We start from the raw sequence: 20,713 nt of genomic DNA on the forward strand, positions 1-20,713 counted from the left end.
TGGTTTAAAAGCTAAAGTAAACGGGCTTCTCTGCTGGCTGTGGCTCCAGAGGAGTTGAACAGTTCTGGCTCTGCTAGTTTCTTTTCTATCTTTTGGCGCTTTGTTGGTGGACAAACCACCGTACATGTGCACTGTGACTCGTGACTGGAGTCTAGTTCTGCTAGCACACATAGCCTACTGTGTACAGACGGTTTCAAACTGTATTTTAAATTAAAAAGCAAACAAAATAAATGGACAAGAGAAAAATAAATCTCAATTTGGTCAATATTGTCATTTGGACAAACAAAGCCATTACTTTAAGTTGCAGGCAAGAAAGACAAGTCTGTCCACTGGCTCTGGTTTAAAAACTGCCCTGTTGCAGGTCAAAAACGAAAACAAAAAAAATTTATTGATATTATTTTTTGTATTATCAATCGATATCGATTATTAAAATATATCGCGATAATTGAATAGTTCCCAGTGACTATCGAATATCAAGTCTGTGAGTTTTGCCCATTCTTATAATGTAGACATATTTTAGACATATATTTTGACATTGAATAAGATATTTCTTTATTGATCCCCTTGGGGAAATTCAGGCATCATATCAGGAGGGGGGAGGGGAGGTACAGGTAGTAGAAGACATGGTTACAGGTCATAGAATTATAGTACAGTGGAGAAGTACAAATAAAAATTTAATAGAAATAGGCAGTGTAAACAACAATATAATTAACTCTGGACATGCGTGTATGGGCAAGTAAGCAGTGTAAAAAGGTGAAGGTGCAAGATGAGGGTATGTATACCGTGCAGCAAAGGGAACCGCTCCCGCCTACCTCTGGTCAATGGTCTCTAACTACACACCCTCAAGACCCCTACGCTCTGCATCTTCTGGCCGCCTCAGACCTACTCCTATCCAAGCTCCCGGAGGGTCATCAAAGAGAAGTCGCCTATTCTCAGTCCTTGCCCCACAATGGTGGAATGAACTACCCACCCCAGTTAGGACAGCCGAATCCCGTCCAATCTTTCGCCGTCGACTAAAGACTCACTTCTTCAACCATTATCTGAAATAAAATTAAAAAATATATATAATAATAAAAATAAAAATCTAACCCTAACTAACCTTACTGTCATGCACTTGTCCTAATAAACTAACCTACACTGTAACACGCAACACTTTGATGAATATTGTTACTCAGCTGATAGAGTTGTATCCTTCCTGATGACTTGTCGTACAGAACTTGTAAGTCGCTTTGGATAAAAGCGTCAGCTAAATGACTAAATGTAAATGTAAAATGTAAATGTATGCCCTCTGTTATATTTGCCCTACAATAAATATAGTTACAATATATAATCTAGCATCTAATCTAAAAATGCTAAATATGAAGGGAATTACCATGGCAGCGCATCGAAGCATTTGGGTCACACACAGCCCCAGAACCACCGTACTAACTAGTAGCCATTCAAACCCTGTATTTCTCTGCAGCAGGGGTCACTAGGTCATTAGCCTGGTCCACACAGAGTATGGTAGCGTTGATCCGACAGGCCGCCTGCACAGCTGGCCCCTCAGCATGGAGGCTCTGATCAGAGGCTCTGATCCTGCAGAGCCTTCTCTGGGATAATCCCGCTCTTACCGTCGCGGTAGAAAGTGCTTTTGACTTAAAGGGGAACGCCACCCGTTTTTTAAGAATCCACACGTGTTCCTCTCTCTGTGCCCAAGGACGCTTCAGTCGGTGTTTGTGAACACGCAACGTACCGCTCCCTGCTGAAGAGAGAGAACCCTTCACTGCTCCATAGGAAATTAATGGGGCTCTGGATTTACGAGCCCACAAAAGGTTTGTGTGAGCTCTAATGAGGTTTTAATTTTGTTTATGCTAGAATTTAAACCTCATTTGGGGGGGTAAGACCTCACACAATCATTTTATGGCGTCATAAAGTCAAGAGCCCCATTCATTGTCTATGGAGCAGCCCCCAGATTTGACATTCCAGTGACATCACAGATTGGAGGGCTCGCTCTCTAATTTCTAGCTTTAGGAGTGAGTGGTGTGCGTTCATAAATACTGACTGAAGGTGCGGCCAGGTAGCGCAGCGGACTAAGCGTCTGCCTACCACCGCAGAGACAGTGGGATCGAATCCAGCTGCCAGCGGTGCCTCCGGCTTGATCGGTCGTCCATACTGACACAATTGGCAGTGTCAGCGGGTGGGAAGCCGGTGGGGTGGGTCCTGGTCGTTGTAAACAGCGACTCATACAGGTCGGTCGGGGCGTCTGCTCAGCGAGGAAGGGATCTGGGTGAGGTAGTGTGATCCTCCCACGCGTTACACTCACCCAATGAGAGTCCTCGCTGTCAGGTGAAAAGAAGCGGCTGGCTGCCTCCACATGTATCGGAGGAGACATGTGATAGGCTTCAACCCTCCCTAGACCGGCAAGTGGGGGGAAAATGCGCGCAACGGCCAGGAAAGGGGGGGTGGGGTCGGGGGAATTGGCATAATGACTAAATTGGGATGGGAGAAAAATTCAGAAAAAAGGAGGAGAAAAAAGTAGATAAAAAAAAATAAAAAATACTGACTGAACTGTCCTGGGGAACGGAAGAACTTCTTAAATTGGGTGACGTTCCCCTTTTTTAAGCAGGTTCACCTTAACTCAATCAGTGCCGGAGCGATATGCGTGATGTGTGGTTAAAAAGGCCAACGCTTTAAGTATAGGAATACGTGGCGATGTTTGCAGGGCTATAAATATTCTATATTATAGCTATGGATAGAATACTATGGCCCATTTGACATTTGAAAGAAATAATTTTTTCATCCATACATTCCCGTTTTATACCGTGGTGAATATAAGTATGGTTTTAGAGCGGTCTAGGGTAATTCCTGGGAGGCTGGTTATAGCCTGCAACTTGTATTATACTAAATCCATTGGCGTTTCGTCCCTACACACGCTACAATTAAAAAATCAAATGCATATGATAGGTATTATGTTCCTTCATGAATGCATGAAAGGGTGGGGTTGTTTTTTGATGCTTTGATCATCGCCAACGGAATACGTTGTGGACTAACGTTACACACAGATGTTGTGATCGGGTTGAAGGCATGCTTTGAGCAACGCAAGATTGATATCATATAACCCTTACCTTGACTAGGATGTACCCCAAAAAGAATATTCCAATTATCTGATTGCGAGTCCCAGTATTGGTGTCGATCATGTCGCCAACATAATCCGCCACACATAATCCATCTGGAGCATTTGACGCTTCTCAATCCGATCGCTATAACCGCTTCCCTTGCCCGACAAGGAAAAATCAGACCGGACACAGCCCAGATCGACGCACAGCCCAGGATACAAGGTTTCAAAGGGTGCTCGATACCGCCGCCTGGGAGGATGCAGCCGGTATTGCACTTTGGTGATCCCAGGATGATCCCCCATGTTAACCCTGACGTCCGTGTGCCTGTAATGAATGGAAATATCGAATAAAAGAAATAACGATGAAAACCCGACTATACTCAGGTTTGGCGACCAAGCGTCTGCGAGTTAACCCGACTATCATCGGGTATGGCGTCCAAAGTGTTAAGGTCCTTGTCGCCTTGGCCTACACACACAAACACACACACAGACACACACACACACACACACTTTCTTTTGACGTTGATCATCCACAATGGAAATCAGTATTGAAACTAGCCCTGAAAGGGACTTAACCATGTGCAGAGTCAGGATTAATGGTGACCAACTGGTCAGGGAAACTTGCATAATGGCGACGGTGCTCTGCATGGATGGATCGTGTTGGTATTATCCCCATTGTCTGCCTGTCTTATCGGCCCCTATAAGCCCCCCCCCCCCCCCCCCACCCCCCCCCCCCCCCCCCCCTCCATCTACGAAACATTATTTGAGACGGTGTTTCTGGGCCGAAGCGTGTCTCGGTATTGACTAATCTAGGCTGCCGCGTCCAACAATGTCCGGCCTTGTGGAACCAGCAGATGGAGAAGGGGTCAGGGGAGCTCTTGCCAGGGAGACTGGAGGCATCGGCGTTGGGAGGAGGGATGACTGGGTTGACGGAGAGACAATGAACCCTCCCCTCCCCCCGTAACCCCTCCCTCAGATTCCTATACACGGTGTCGCGAACGAAACCACTCGCGGAGTCTCCCATCTGTTCTTTATTCGCCCCCCCCCCGCCCCAAACAATAGATGGGCCTCCCTACGCCCGTCGGGGGCTGGACTCGATCACAATTGGGCACACCCCAGTAAACACACGCCCCCCCCCTCCTTTCATTTTTCTAGACAAGCACAGCAAACTTTGAGTTTTGAGATGGGGATGTTTTTAGTACAACAACATCTTTTAATTGGTTGTCGGAAAAGAAAGCGATTACAGTCGAGTCCATAAATATTTGGATGTTGACACAATTTTCACAATTTTGACTCTGTACACCACCACGACGGACTTGAAATTGGAAATTTGGAACATTTTACTTGGAAAACGCCCTAAGAACGAGCAGGAACTGAAGACTGTCGCAGTAGAGGCCCGGCAGAGCATCACCAGGCACGAAACCCAGCGTCTGGTGATGTCTGTGGGTTCCAGACATCAGGCTGTCATCCACTACAAAGGATTTGCAACCTAGTATAAAAGTGACAATTTGATTTATGTTTGTTAGTTTGTCCAATTACTTTAGGTCCCTTTTTTTTAAAAGGGTGGGATGTAGAAACTGTCATTTCTAGGGGTGTAGCGATGCATTGATTAATCAAAATGATTAATGATTCTTTTTTGTATTGTTTTTATTGACCTATAGTCCATTCATGCTGAGTGATCAGTTCCCCCAGCCACATTTGTGTATTCAAAATTTATTGGGGAATTAACTGATTAACTGAATTTATAGAAAGTTAATCGAATCGAATCGTGGTCAAATGAAGAGATTTCATGATGCATTGAATCGTTGCCTGAAGAATCGTAATAGAAATTAATCGTTGTGAGGTCGCATCGTTACACCCCTAGTCATTTCTATACGGTCCGTCCGACCGAGGATACTATAAAAGAAGGAAGAGGCATTCCGTCAGAATACCAGCGTCCTATGCTCTGCCTGGTGCCAGACTTTTGTGCCAGTACTATTGAAGCCTATGGGAGATGCAGTGAGAAGCAAATTATATAAGTGTAAAGTGTCACAGCCAACTAAGTGACACTGGGTATGACATCCTGATCTTATATGATTATGGGGAATGTCTGTAGATTCTTCCTGGACAATGGAATAGAAACACGTTATGTGTAAACACATTTTAAGTGCCACCAGTCAACGAGTGACACTTTGTATAAATGACATCCTGTTCTCTCTGTCCCTTGTATGATTTAATAGGTTTATTGTATATATCTGTTTTAAATCTAGGCATATGTTACTGTAGGTGTCTAGATGTGATATGTATTCATATATATATATATATACATATATATGTGTATACGTATATATATGCATATACGCTTTGAACAAGTATCTAGGCCTGGGCTGGTAATGCCCAGTCAGAAAGGAGTGGAGAAGAGAGGGGCCACTATAGCCGTATAAACTATTTTTCACATGTAATAATTATGGAAACATATATACTGTTGGTATAAAGGTATATATATATAATGCTATATTAATTATATGTTATAGGTTATAATACCTACAGAAGGTATCATAACCCTTGCCTGTTATGCCTGTTTCTCTTACTGTTAGAGTAAGTCAGAAATGAAAGGGGCCCCTTAAGAATGTGACCTTGAGAGACAGCTCCGAGCGAGACGAGCACAGAGATGAGAGCAGAAGAGAGAACTGGCCTTAAACTACAAAATACATATATGATGTGTGATCAATCAGTGTTTAAAGTATATGAGTACTGTATTGTACATGTATATGTATGTATATCTGTATATATCTGTATATGTATGTGTTAGGCTATGTACTGTATATTACGGCAGTCTGCCTCGTCTTCTTCTCTTACTGTCAGAACGAGAGAGGCCCATGTACGTGCAGAGTTAACCCTTGCAGTGAGGAAGCAGAGCAGACAGGCATACATGTTTAAATGACGTAATGGGGTTTTTCCCAGAAGAAAGTAATCTGTTACTTCTCCAACAAAGAGGCATTCATGTTCTGAGGTAAATGGGGTTTTCCCAGTAGAGGTAATGACAAAAATGGGAGGAGAGCCAGTCCCCACGAGCCGTGCATTGACTGGCTGGTGAAATGACATCACGGTGACAGCGCTGTATTTGGACCAATAAGCAGAAGAGATCTGGGGGCTTTATAAGGGCCAACTGGCGAGAGAAAGGCAGAGATTTTTACACTGAGCTGGAGAGATAGGAAGAGGCACAAGCCGTGCCAGATCAGACTTTTTAGAGAAATGGAGATCCTGCTGCCAGACACGGGGCACGAACCATGCAGAGATGAGATGTTCTGTTTTCTGCTTATTTTAAACTGAATGGAGATCCTGCTGCCAGACACGGGGCACTAGCCGTGCAGAGATGAGATGTTTTGTTCTGTGCATATTTTAACTGAAATGGACACTTTTCCACTTCAGTATCTTCTTGTAACTAGCTTTTTCTAATTAAAATTACCTCTTTATACATATGATTTGTATCCTTTCTTCGGACCAGACGACCGGGTAAGCATGAAATGTGTTTAGCCTTGTAACTTCACCCCATGCATTTTTGATTAATAATGTAAAATAGAATAAGTGGCTTCACCCCATGCATTTTTTATTAATAATGTAAAATAGAATAAGTGGCTTTACCCCTGCATTAAGGACTAAAGGAGGGTTCGGCAAGCCTGGTTTTATCACGTAATGCCATACAGTGATAATACGTGTAGAGTAAAAGGAGACATATGATTATGCATTAAGGCAAACTAGAAGTATGGCTTTAATACGTGTAGAGTAAAAGGAGACATATGATTATGCATTAAGGACTAAAAGTGGACTTTGATAAACCTGGTTTTATCACGTAATGCCATACAGTGATAATACGTGTACTGTATAATGGGATTATCAAGTAAAGCCATACAGTGGTAATACGGCCAACCTAGTAGATTAAAGCAAAATAAATAAAAGTAAACTCTACGGCCAACCGAATAGATTAAAATAGAATAAAGTAAATACACCCCGCAACTCCAATCCATCAACTGTATGACTGGAGGGGACGGGGGGGTGTCTGTGTGTGAGCCGAGGTCGGCTGAGTTTAAGCCCTGAAGTTTATAGACACAATTGAGTCCTAGACGTCCCAAACTTCGCAGGACGCTGCTTGAAGCTGGGATTCGGACCAATGAGTTATGGGATAATCAATCTGACCTCGGTTTACGACCGGTACTCAACATGGCGTCCCTGGCGATGGGCATTTATACTAACCAAAATAGGTGCTAAACGGCCGAAGAAGACAGGACTACTGTCAAAAGCCTCTGGAGTAAAATTAAATCACAGATTTGGCTCAAATTAAAGTAGAAAGCTCTACTGGCGACTCGAGTGGAAGGCTCTACTCGGGGATATCACAAATGAATAGAAAGCTCTATCTTGGTGATTAAAGCAACGTTTACTCACAACTAAAGGGTAACATAATGTTTATAGAGCTCTGGGGGGAGTTACAAGTGCAGCATAATTTCGTGCTTTGCCCACAGGAAGCGAACTGGCCCTACCCAAGGCGAGGGCTCCCTAGCCCAAAGACACCGTTTGTAAGGAGGGGGAGCTGGATGTGAAGCGAAGTCAAAACGACCGTTCACAGAAAGGCGAGGGCTCCCTAGCCCAAAGACACCATTTGTAAGGAGGGGGAGCTGGATGTGAAGCGAAGTCAAAACGACCGTTCACAGAAAGGCGAGGGCTCCCTAGCCCAAAGACACTGTTTGTAAGGAGGGGGAGCTGGATGTGAAGCGAAGTCAAAACGACCGTTCACAGAAAGGCGAGGGCTCCCTAGCCCAAAGACACTGTTTGTAAGGAGGGGAGACTGGATGTGAAGCGAAGCCAAAACGGCCGTTCACAGAAAGGCGAGGGCTCCCTAGCCCAAAGACACTGTTTGTAAGGAGGGGAGACTGGATGTGAAGCGAAGCCAAAACGGCCGTTCACAGAAAGGCGAGGGCTCCCTAGCCCAAAGACACTGTTTGTAAGGGGAGACTGGATGTGAAGCGAAGCCAAAACGGCCGTTCACAGAAAGGCGAGGGCTCCCTAGCCCAAAGACACTGTTTGTAAGGGGAGACTGGATGTGAAGCGAAGCCAAAACGGCCGTTCACAGAAAGGCGAGGGCTCCCTAGCCCAAAGACACTGTTTGTAAGGGGAGACTGGATGTGAAGCGAAGCCAAAACGGCCGTTCACAGAAAGGCGAGGGCTCCCTAGCCCAAAGACACTGTTTGTAAGGGGAGACTGGATGTGAAGCGAAGCCAAAACGGCCGTTCACAGAAAGGCGAGGGCTCCCTAGCCCAAAGACACTGTTTGTAAGAGGAGACTGGATGTGAAGCGAAGCCAAAACGGCCGTTCACAGAAAGGCGAGGGCTCCCTAGCCCAAAGACACTGTTTGTAAGGAGGGGAGACTGGATGTGAAGCGAAGCCAAAACGGCCGTTCACAGAAAGGCGAGGGCTCCCTAGCCCAAAGACACTGTTTGTAAGGAGGGGGAGCTGGATGTGAAGCGAAGTCAAAACGACCGTTCACAGAAAGGCGAGGGCTCCCTAGCCCAAAGACACTGTTTGTAAGGAGGGGAGACTGGATGTGAAGCGAAGCCAAAACGGCCGTTCACAGAAAGGCGAGGGCTCCCTAGCCCAAAGACACTGTTTGTAAGGAGGGGAGACTGGATGTGAAGCGAAGCCAAAACGGCCGTTCACAGAAAGGCGAGGGCTCCCTAGCCCAAAGACACTGTTTGTAAGGGGAGACTGGATGTGAAGCGAAGCCAAAACGGCCGTTCACAGAAAGGCGAGGGCTCCCTAGCCCAAAGACACTGTTTGTAAGGGGAGACTGGATGTGAAGCGAAGCCAAAACGGCCGTTCACAGAAAGGCGAGGGCTCCCTAGCCCAAAGACACTGTTTGTAAGGGGAGACTGGATGTGAAGCGAAGCCAAAACGGCCGTTCACAGAAAGGCGAGGGCTCCCTAGCCCAAAGACACTGTTTGTAAGGGGAGACTGGATGTGAAGCGAAGCCAAAACGGCCGTTCACAGAAAGGCGAGGGCTCCCTAGCCCAAAGACACTGTTTGTAAGAGGAGACTGGATGTGAAGCGAAGCCAAAACGGCCGTTCACAGAAAGGCGAGGGCTCCCTAGCCCAAAGACACTGTTTGTAAGGAGGGGAGACTGGATGTGAAGCGAAGCCAAAACGGCCGTTCACAGAAAGGCGAGGGCTCCCTAGCCCAAAGACACTGTTTGTAAGGAGGGGAGACTGGATGTGAAGCGAAGCCAAAACGGCCGTTCACAGAAAGGCGAGGGCTCCCCTAGCCCAAAGATACTGTTTGTGAGGAGGGGAGACTACGTGACACGCAGCCAAGACGACCGTTCACTGAATGTTCCCTGGATGGCTACCTAGCCCGAGGCTACGTGACGCTAGCTAAAACGGCGTGTTCACTGGAACATGGGCTGACAAGCCAGGAGTGAACTGAATGCTAACTGGATGAAAACCTCCAGCTCCAGGAGACGCTGAGGCAGCGGGAGCGGGAGCTCACGGCCCTGAAGGGGGCGCTGAAGGACGAGGTGGCCACGCACGACCGGGAGATCCGAGACCCTCAGGGAGCAGTACAGCACCGACATGGAGAGGCTGAGGAGCAGCATGGAGCAGGTGTCCCAGTCTCAGGCAGGTATCGAGGCAGAGCGGCAGCGTGTGAACACCTCGGTGCGCTCCCTGCAGCAGCAGCTAGAGGACTGCAGGGACGAGAGTGCCCACTGGATGGAGCAGTTCCACACCACCAGAGACGAACTGCGAAGCACCAAACAGGAGCTGCTGCAGTCTCGTCTGGAGAAGGAGGAGTTTGAGGAGGAGCTGAAGGAGCTGCAGGAGCGAGATCACTCCCTGCAGTGCATAAGCCCAGGACCACGTGGTCACGAGGAAGTGAGGCAAGCGAGAGCAACCTATATATCTCCCCGTGGTGAACACTCAGGGGTGAGAGTGACATCTACAAGGTCTCACAGACAATCACCAAACATAACAGTCACTAACCACCCAGTCTGGACCGATAACTCTGATACACCATGGTCAATCCTCACCTTCACTGGACCGTCATTGACGAACTATGGTAGATGGGAAACAAGCATGGTAACGGCAGGAGGCTCTTACTACCGAAACCTGAGGAAACAGGTAATGGAAAAAAGGACCAAAAAGCCCCTGAAACCAGGCAAGGCAGTAATCACAGAGTGTGATTATGAGGTGTTTCACGCGGAGAAAATTGTCCATGTGACACTAAGTCAAGACCAATACAAGGAGATAGAGTCCTCACACATAAACTGGGACAGACTGGTGTCCCGTATAAAGGAACTACTGCAGAAAAGGGAAATCTATGCTGGCCACGGTACTAAGGACATGCCCTACCGACTAGCCATAAACCTGATGTGGGGCAGGTCTCGAGGATATGGCCAAAGAGGCATATGGTTGGGGAAAGCCGTAATCAGCGCGATCTCAAGCCTAAGGAGTGCAGGGCACACGGAGATCCGTCTCATGATGGAACCTAGGGACCATGAGTCAATAACCCTGGCCGTGGATAGAGCCGGGGAGGGTGAGGAAGACGAGGACGATGAGCCTGCATTGGTACCTCTCACTCCCCCTCCGAACCCTAAGGGATCGGGACCCGTACCCAGGCAAGAAAGGTCCAACTCCCAGAACTCCTCCCGAGCAGCGGAGAGAGGGAGATCATCCACACCCAGGAGACCGACAGTACCGTTCGAACCTGAAAAGGCGGAACCTGCGCGATCTCAGGCCAGGAGTATCCATAGACTTCTAGGCCGTCCCCCGGACTCAGGGGACGACCCAGCAAGTAGCGAACAGGAGTATACTGATCTAAATCAGGACTCAGGAATGGAGGGAGACCGGGATAGGTCAAGCTCCAGAGCATCCTCCAAGTCTTCATCTCGATCAAGATCTAGGGAGAGAGTTCGGTACCCGAGGGGCGAACCTCCTAGACCTCGAAACAAGAGAGCGAAACCGGTCAAACTGAGACCTATAGGCAAGGGGCCTACTCTGAAAGGCACCACCTTTCAGTCACCCTCGGGCTTGACCTGGAGCTCAGGATTGGAGGACGTCTCCGAAGAGAGTGAAGGAGACTTGGAAGGAAAGGAAACAGGGGATATTATGCCAGCATATCCCGTGAGATGGGGAACGGCTCAGGCCTTAGCCCGGTCACCCGTGGCAGAAAAAGTGTTGTCTCACCCTGGGGTAACAGAACCATACAAGCATGCATACTTACATGCAGGCTATGACATACTACGTGAACAGGTGTACAAGCTAGACAGGGCCATGGCTGAAATAGCCAGGAGAGAAAGAAACTGGTTGAACGAGGCCCCGTCCATAAGCCCAATCCGAGCTTTGAGACACAGCACAGAGGAACACCGACCGGAAGTGAGCCCTCACTCCATACTAGCCCAATCTCCCGGAGACATTTACCGACCGAGAGGAGAGAGTTCACATACAGGCAGGAGTCTGCGTGACAGCACCCAATATGGAGAAAGCAACAAAGCACAAGAATTGTTAAGCAAAACCCAAGTGCTCAAAAAACTGGCCCCAGAAATGCTTCGAGGGGAGACCCAGGCTGCTTATATCCATAAGTGTGCTCAGATTTTCCATGGGTCACCTCTCTATGATGACCCGGAGGCCGCTCGCATTTTGAGACACCTCAAAGGACTGGAGGTCCCCGAAGGGGCTTCAATGGCCCAAATGATGGAAATGGAAGTAAGAATCCCCGGTCAAGATCCAGGGGAAAATATGGTGGAGAAACTAATCCCACAGGTGCGAGACGGGAGCTTGTCTCTCACTGTTGCAGCAGAATCAGTCATACGTGGAACGCCTAGGCGAAGATCAGGCTTACTGCTTGAAAAGCTATTCATCGGTGTACCAGGTGGTAACCGTCTTGCAGCCAAATGCGCAGCATGGTCCCGAGACCAGTTACGGACGGAATGCATGCTGTATGACCAAGTCAAAATGCTTTCTCAACACAAATACTGTAAAGATGTCCGTCTTTTCTCTAAACCAGAGTAGAGAGGACGAAAGAATTTGTAATCTATTTCATGCAAAGGGGATTTCCTGACAGCTACCATCTGGTAGGTTAGCACCTGTACCAACCATATCAGCTGCGTGAGATGTACACTCACCAGCGCCTATGGATAAAAATTGAGACTCTGCAAACTCTCATCAAGCTTAGCACCTTGACGCGGGGGGACAGAGCGAGCATCAGGGTCTCTATATCTGACGGGCCTATCAGATTTGTGGGGACTCGGAAGCTTCAGCATACAGGACGCTGTGGTGCTTAGGCGGCCGAGTCACTGGTTTATAGGTCTGTCAAAACGGATTGGAGGTTCTGGGGCTTAGAACATTCGTGAGTTGGGCTTTATGCTAATTGAATAGGTATCAAAAGCCGAAAGAATATGAACTGAAATAACTGCGGTCAGGGGCCTCTGGAGTAAAATTTATTACAGATTTGAGTTAAAACCTTACTCAAGTGTGATCTTATCAGCAAGCAATCCTCTCCAACCAAGACTCCTCCTAAGTGCTCGAGATCTGGAACAATGAGTGACGTAGAGGTCTGCAAAGCGCAGCAGACAGCCTAAGAGGTAAAAAATCTATCAGGAACAAGAGAGGGTTCATAAGAAACCACTTGAAGTGGCGTTTACTCGCGACTAATAGGGCTAGGGAGCCCTAAAGTCACTTGAACTTGAAGTAACTAAATGCTTACTTAAAGTCAGAACTTAAGTAGAAAAAACTCTACTTTGTGAATAGCAGGCTGAAATAGCCATTGCGAATAGCAGGCTGAAATAGCCATTGCGAATAGCAGGCTGAAATAGCCATTGCAAATAGCAGGCTGAAATAGCCATTGCGAATAGCAGGCTGAAATAGCCATTGCGAGCAGGCTGAAATAGCCATTGCGAATAGGAGCGAATAGCAGGCTAACTAGCCATTGCTAACAGGACGAGGCTGCTCACATGATCAGACAGGTATATGATAACCTTGGACATGCCGGAAGTAGGAGGATGTTGGTATACCTGAGAACTAACAACATTCTCATACATAAAGCCAAACAAAGAGCGATAACAGTCCGAAAGGCCTGTGAACAATGTGCGCTGGTAAAGGTGCGCTGGTAAAGGGACAAAACCTGAACCAGTGCCGCATTCTTAGACAAGGGGGGGGGGTCCCCCGGAGTCAGCGGACGACGCAGCGAATGGCAAGAAGGAATATACTGACTCAGGTCAGAAATCGGAAATGGAGGAAGACCGGGATAGGTCAAGCTCCAGAGCATCCTCAAGGTCCTCATCTAGACCTCCCAGACCTCCCAGACCTCCCAGACCTCCCAGACCTCCCAGACCTCCTAGACCTCCCAGACCGGACAGAGAGACATCGGCCTGGACCCGGGTTACAGGGCGACGAGAGCCCTGAATGGACCTGAAAGAGAGAAAAGAAATGAGTCCTCTGTGGACTGTATCTGTGATGTCCTGCGAGGCCTACGGACAGGGTCACAAGACCAGGCCAACCACACTTCAATAGAGGACTGCTGCTACAATTCTCGGGGACCCGTGGGGGTCGCCCGAGAAGTGACAAATCAACCTGCCCCAAACTATGGGAGAGATCCAAGAGGTCAGAGGGGGTGACCCCAAGATGACCAAGGTGACCCCAAGATGACCAAGATGACCAAGATGACCAAGATGACGAAGACGACAACAACCTGGGTGCATCGGCCGGGAACAACAGATGCAAGTCTTCCCGCCGGATACCAAGCAACAACGTGACCCCTATCCTGTCGAGCCGTCCAGCCAGGGAACAACAGATGCAAGTCTTCCCACCGGCTACCAGGGTAACAAGGTACCAAGATGGCAGAGGGGGTGTGGAGAGTCACAGCCACGTGACCCCACAATCGCCATCTCGTCCCCCAGTACAGACGCTATTAAGACAATGGAAAATGACCGACCAGGATGACAGAGGGGGTGTAAAGTGTCACAGCCAACTAAGTGACACTGGGTATGACATCCTGATCTTATATGATTATGGGGAATGTCTGTAGATTCTTCCTGGACAATGGAATAGAAACACGTTATGTGTAAACACATTTTAAGTGCCACCAGTCAACGAGTGACACTTTGTATAAATGACATCCTGTTCTCTCTGTCCCTTGTATGATTTAATAGGTTTATTGTATATATCTGTTTTAAATCTAGGCATATGTTACTGTAGGTGTCTAGATGTGATATGTATTCATATATATATATATATACATATATATGTGTATACGTATATATATGCATATACGCTTTGAACAAGTATCTAGGCCTGGGCTGGTAATGCCCAGTCAGAAAGGAGTGGAGAAGAGAGGGGCCACTATAGCCGTATAAACTATTTTTCACATGTAATAATTATGGAAACATATATACTGTTGGTATAAAGGTATATATATATAATGCTATATTAATTATATGTTATAGGTTATAATACCTACAGAAGGTATCATAACCCTTGCCTGTTATGCCTGTTTCTCTTACTGTTAGAGTAAGTCAGAAATGAAAGGGGCCCCTTAAGAATGTGACCTTGAGAGACAGCTCCGAGCGAGACGAGCACAGAGATGAGAGCAGAAGAGAGAACTGGCCTTAAACTACAAAATACATATATGATGTGTGATCAATCAGTGTTTAAAGTATATGAGTACTGTATTGTACATGTATATGTATGTATATCTGTATATATCTGTATATGTATGTGTTAGGCTATGTACTGTATATTACGGCAGTCTGCCTCGTCTTCTTCTCTTACTGTCAGAACGAGAGAGGCCCATGTACGTGCAGAGTTAACCCTTGCAGTGAGGAAGCAGAGCAGACAGGCATACATGTTTAAATGACGTAATGGGGTTTTTCCCAGAAGAAAGTAATCTGTTACTTCTCCAACAAAGAGGCATTCATGTTCTGAGGTAAATGGGGTTTTCCCAGTAGAGGTAATGACAAAAATGGGAGGAGAGCCAGTCCCCACGAGCCGTGCATTGACTGGCTGGTGAAATGACATCACGGTGACAGCGCTGTATTTGGACCAATAAGCAGAAGAGATCTGGGGGCTTTATAAGGGCCAACTGGCGAGAGAAAGGCAGAGATTTTTACACTGAGCTGGAGAGATAGGAAGAGGCACAAGCCGTGCCAGATCAGACTTTTTAGAGAAATGGAGATCCTGCTGCCAGACACGGGGCACGAACCATGCAGAGATGAGATGTTCTGTTTTCTGCTTATTTTAAACTGAATGGAGATCCTGCTGCCAGACACGGGGCACTAGCCGTGCAGAGATGAGATGTTTTGTTCTGTGCATATTTTAACTGAAATGGACACTTTTCCACTTCAGTATCTTCTTGTAACTAGCTTTTTCTAATTAAAATTACCTCTTTATACATATGATTTGTATCCTTTCTTCGGACCAGACGACCGGGTAAGCATGAAATGTGTTTAGCCTTGTAACTTCACCCCATGCATTTTTGATTAATAATGTAAAATAGAATAAGTGGCTTCACCCCATGCATTTTTTATTAATAATGTAAAATAGAATAAGTGGCTTTACCCCTGCATTAAGGACTAAAGGAGGGTTCGGCAAGCCTGGTTTTATCACGTAATGCCATACAGTGATAATACGTGTAGAGTAAAAGGAGACATATGATTATGCATTAAGGCAAACTAGAAGTATGGCTTTAATACGTGTAGAGTAAAAGGAGACATATGATTATGCATTAAGGACTAAAAGTGGACTTTGATAAACCTGGTTTTATCACGTAATGCCATACAGTGATAATACGTGTACTGTATAATGGGATTATCAAGTAAAGCCATACAGTGGTAATACGGCCAACCTAGTAGATTAAAGCAAAATAAATAAAAGTAAACTCTACGGCCAACCGAATAGATTAAAATAGAATAAAGTAAATACACCCCGCAACTCCAATCCATCAACTGTATGACTGGAGGGGACGGGGGGGTGTCTGTGTGTGAGCCGAGGTCGGCTGAGTTTAAGCCCTGAAGTTTATAGACACAATTGAGTCCTAGACGTCCCAAACTTCGCAGGACGCTGCTTGAAGCTGGGATTCGGACCAATGAGTTATGGGATAATCAATCTGACCTCGGTTTACGACCGGTACTCAACAATAAGCTATTTGAGGAAATATACATCAACCAATATATCAAACGTTAGCTACTCAACAATGCAACAAATTGCAGATGATTGATGACAAACGGAGGTAACTGTTTAAATGACATAAATGTCATAAACGAGGAGATGGCTGATCCCATTCAACTGAAAGTTTCCACACTTGGCACACTTGTGCATTCACACACACACACACACAGTGATGTGATGACCCTTCCTTCTTTTATAGTTCCCTTGCCAAAGAGGGCGACAGGTGGCTCAGGAGGTAGAGCGGTCGTCTGGTTATCGGAAGGTTCCCGGTTTGATTAGATTCGTGAGGAACAAAATTGTAAAGCGATTTGGATAAAAGCTTCTATATAAAATGCACCATTTACCAAAGACGGGAGGGTTGTGGCTAGAAGGCGACCTGTGGACATCAGAAGAAGAGCGTGTTGCTTTGTGGACTCCTCCGAAAAAAACAAGAGGACGTCTCTGCAGCTATATATATGAATGCCCTGATTGTCTTATTGTAATCACCATTCCTAGTTTGACCCCTGACCCCCCTCAGGGCTCGTGCCGTCACAATAGCGCTCTTTGTGCTTCTTGTCAACGTGTCCCGACACCCCCTGCGCAGCATCTCGACCTTGACCAATTTCAAGATGTTGCGTTTAAAAAAAAAAAAATGCTGACGATCACATGAGAAAGAGGCTCATTTCACCTGCGGGAGTTCAGTGAGAGGATTCTCTCTGTCACCCGTTTTCTCAAGTCTTCTCTTCAAACCTTTATTTTTTTGTATCTACTTTTTCTCCCATTTTCTATCCCAATTTCGTATCGTCCAATTCTACCCTCCCCTGTCTCGAACTCTGTTTGGCCATGCCTCCCACAAGCCGGCTGTAATGTGGACGAAGCCTTACATCACGTGTCCTCTCCGGTACTCGAGGTAGCAGCCGTCGCATCTTTCCACCTGCGCAGCGCGATCTTTCAGCGTTGGGGGTCTGCGCTTTGGAGGGACGCCGCTCCCGTCGTTTCCTGATTCTACTGCGCAGGCGCACCAACCGACCTGTAGGAGTCGCTGTACACAACGTCCGATCCCCACCCATCAGCTTCCCACCCCCTAATACTGCCAATTGTATTAGTATGAACGACCAGCAAAGCTGAATGCAATGCGGAGAGCTGGGCTCGAACCCAGCGTCTCCTGCATTGGTGGTGAGCGCCTTGCCCACTGCACCACCTAGCCGCCCCTCTTCAAACCTTTATTTAAAGTTGAAAGGCGACCGGGGCTTCCCTCATTTAGAGTCACGTTGAGTGTACGTACAAAAATAAGCGTATAAAATCACACAGCATACAAAATCAGAACGATAAGACGAGGCAAAAAGCAAGGATAACAAATCAATTAAAACACGTACAACTTGATTGACAAAGGTTGGAGATCAAGGTTTTAAACTCTGCAACAGAGGAGAGAATCTCGAGCTTTAAGGACTGTTGGAGTTCATTCTATGAGTTAGAGGGGCATCCTAACAAAATGCAGATTGCAACAAATGCAGAGCAAACTCGGAACAGGGAAACTGGTATTGTGAAACCATTTTCAAGTTATTCAGTTAGGAGTTTGTATATAAATATTAAATGGCTAATCTGTAACGATGCTCTGCTGTGATCTACTCTGTGTAATCATTAATTGTTGACAAAAAAAACATTTTCTCTCTCTCTCTCCACAGCGCTGGAATGCTCGCGAAACGAGTCCAGAGGAGTATGAAGCAGAAGGTTTGTCAAAGACGTTTTTCTTTTTACACTCATAGTTTATTGTTTATTGTTTATTAAAAAGGATCCCCATTAGCTGATGCCAATGGCACCAGCTAGTCTTCCTGGGGTCAGAAGTCCCACATATCAATATATACGTGTACATACAAATATACATACACACACATATACATGTACTGTATACACATATACACACATACATATAGACGTATACATACACATACATACACACACTATATACATACACACACATATATATGTACTGTATACACATATACACACATACATATAGACGTATACATACACACACACACACACACTATATACATACATATATACAAATACACACACATTCAGTATATACACAATACAACAACCTAACTTATTACAATCATCCATAAAAGACATCATATACAAAAGAAAGAAAAAAACAATATTGCACATGAAAGATGAAGTCAGCTTGTCACAGTTAAGAAAATAATAAGTAATTAAAAACAAAAATAATTAATAAGTAATTAAAAACAAAAATAATTAACCACTGGACTACTGCTCATTAGTAATACATTCGTAATTTATGTTTAAATGATGATTTGCTATTTAATTGACGTATGTGTTCTGGGCAGCTATTCCAATAAGTAAGGGCTCGATAAATTACTGATTTTCGTATGGCATTCTGGGCGAGGTAACATGATTTGAGTGATTTTAGATTTTAGATTTCCTGAACCTTGAGCCGACTGTATCCAACGGCTAAACATTAGTTTTATATCATTCTTGAGGCTGTAAAAGGTTTGTTTACATGTGTAATGTTCGTAAACATTGCAGTCCTGTGGGTTTTCTTTTTTGCGTCAATGGGCTGATAATGTTCCAAAAACCACAACTCTTGAGGAAAACATATGAATATAATAATATACCCAGAATTAACCGGTCAAACAACTCGTGTCTTGTAGCATTAACTCTTTTATCGTTTTCCCCCCTCCGTGTCGCAGGCCAGTTGCACCTGTGGAACCCGGACGAGCCGGGCGGCGGCGGCACACCTCGGGGCTCCATGGGGCCGCTGTCGGAGCCGCTGTCGGAGCGCCTGGAGGAGAGGCTCCGCGAGGCCTGCGGGGAGCTGGACCTGCCGCGGGACGGCTGCGCCAGTCAGGCTGAGCTGCTGGGCCTCTGTGTGCACCTGGGCCTGGAGGTGAGGGGGGGGGGTCAGTCAGGCTGAGCTGCTGGGCCTCTGTTGAGGGGGGAGGACACCAGGAGGGGGGGGCAGTCAGGCTGAGCTGCTGGGCCTCTGTGTGCACCTGGGCCTGGAGGTGAAGGGGGGGGGGGGGGGCAGTCAGGCTGAGCTGCTGGGCCTCTGTGTGCACCTGGGCCTGGAGGTGAGGGGGGGGGGTCAGTCAGGCTGAGCTGCTGGGCCTCTGTTGAGGGGGGAGGACACCAGGAGGGGGGGGCAGTCAGGCTGAGCTGCTGGGCCTCTGTGTGCACCTGGGCCTGGAGGTGAGGGGGGGGGGGGGCGGGGTCAGTCAGGCTGAGCTGCTGGGCCTCTGTTGAGGGGGGAGGACACCAGGAGGGGGGGGTCAGTCAGTCAGTCAGTGTCTCAGTCCTCGCTCCACAATGGTGGAACGAACTCCCCAACCACAGTCAGGACAGCTGAAACCTGGCCAATTGTCCACCGTCGACTGAAAACGCACCTCTTCTATGCTACTATTCTTTAGGGGTGGGACGATACATCGATCCAGATCGATACATCGATGTAATTATCAACAATCGAATCGGATCGATGCGATGTAATAAGATCGATTCATATCGATACTCTTATTTTGAAAATCCTGTGGCGAGTCTCATATCTGCCCAAGAACAACAGCAGTAGCTCTGTGTGTGTAGATGTTACAGCATAGCATTCTCCCTTTCTGTGTGTGTGTGTGTGTGCGCGCGTCTTTGGAAAGACAAGATGAGGTCAGAGGAGTTTGATGTTTAAATGTTATTTAAACATAAACAATATAATACATAATAAATGTAGGCCTATACATGATCATGCAACATCAACAAATTGTTGTAGGAACGGTTTGGGAGAGGGAGGTTGTGAGTTTTGAGTTCCAAAAAATGTAGCTTAAAGTTTAAAGCTCAATATATAAAAACGTGGCACTTTACAGTGAACAGGAGGTCTATTTGTATTAAAAACAATAGATTGATTTTCCTTTAAATGTCTGGAAGAGCTCAAAAATACAAATGTCAAATGATATTTTCATTACCTTTTTTTTGTTGATCTAAATGTTACCGATTGTGTTAAATGGGCATATGATATCATCTCATATCGATCGCAGGCACCTGAATCTAATCGTATCGTATTGTATCGTGAGAGACTTTGTGATATCGGCAAATATCGTATCGTTGTCCAAAGAATCGATATCATATCGTATCATGATGAAACTGGTGATTCCCACCCCTACTATTCTTATACTACTACCTATCATGCTAATATGTCTATATACTACTATAACACTCAAGTTCGACACTATTTGACGAACAATGCGGGGCGACGGTGGGCTCGGGAGGTAGAGCAGTCGTCTGGCAATCCGGAGGTTCCCGGTTCGATTCCCGCTCCTCCCGGGCAGCGTGTCGATGTGTCCTTGAGCGAGACACTTAACCCCTAATTGCTCCCGATGAGCAGGTTGGCACCTTGCGTGGTTGCCTCCGCCGTCGGTGTGTGAGTGAATGGGTAAAATGTGAGTAACT

The 20,713-nt window shown here is 46.4% G+C and overlaps 2 protein-coding genes across 2 annotated transcripts in view; both read left to right on the top strand.

Moving 5' to 3' along the window:
* The window catches only part of nin (ninein (GSK3B interacting protein)), an 81,491-nt gene that overhangs the window by 20,844 nt on the left and 39,934 nt on the right, over nt 1–20,713 (top strand). Inside the window, exons 5-6 of the mRNA XM_084311087.1 lie at nt 17,947–17,992; nt 18,976–19,172. Of these exons, the coding sequence (XP_084167213.1) occupies nt 17,947–17,992; nt 18,976–19,172 (243 nt within the window). The remainder of the gene's footprint in view (nt 1–17,946; nt 17,993–18,975; nt 19,173–20,713) is intronic.
* LOC311225054 (cingulin-like) lies at nt 767–16,789 on the top strand (the record flags this gene model as incomplete). The annotated part of the gene is given in 4 exon segments (XM_084310264.1): nt 767–772; nt 9,574–9,663; nt 9,665–9,994; nt 16,778–16,789. Coding segments are annotated over 4 exon segments (438 nt in total).

Source organism: Notolepis coatsorum, assembly GCF_963971535.1.
Source record: "Notolepis coatsorum genome assembly, chromosome: 3".
In the NCBI taxonomy this organism is placed as follows: Eukaryota; Metazoa; Chordata; class Actinopteri; order Aulopiformes; family Paralepididae; genus Notolepis; species Notolepis coatsorum.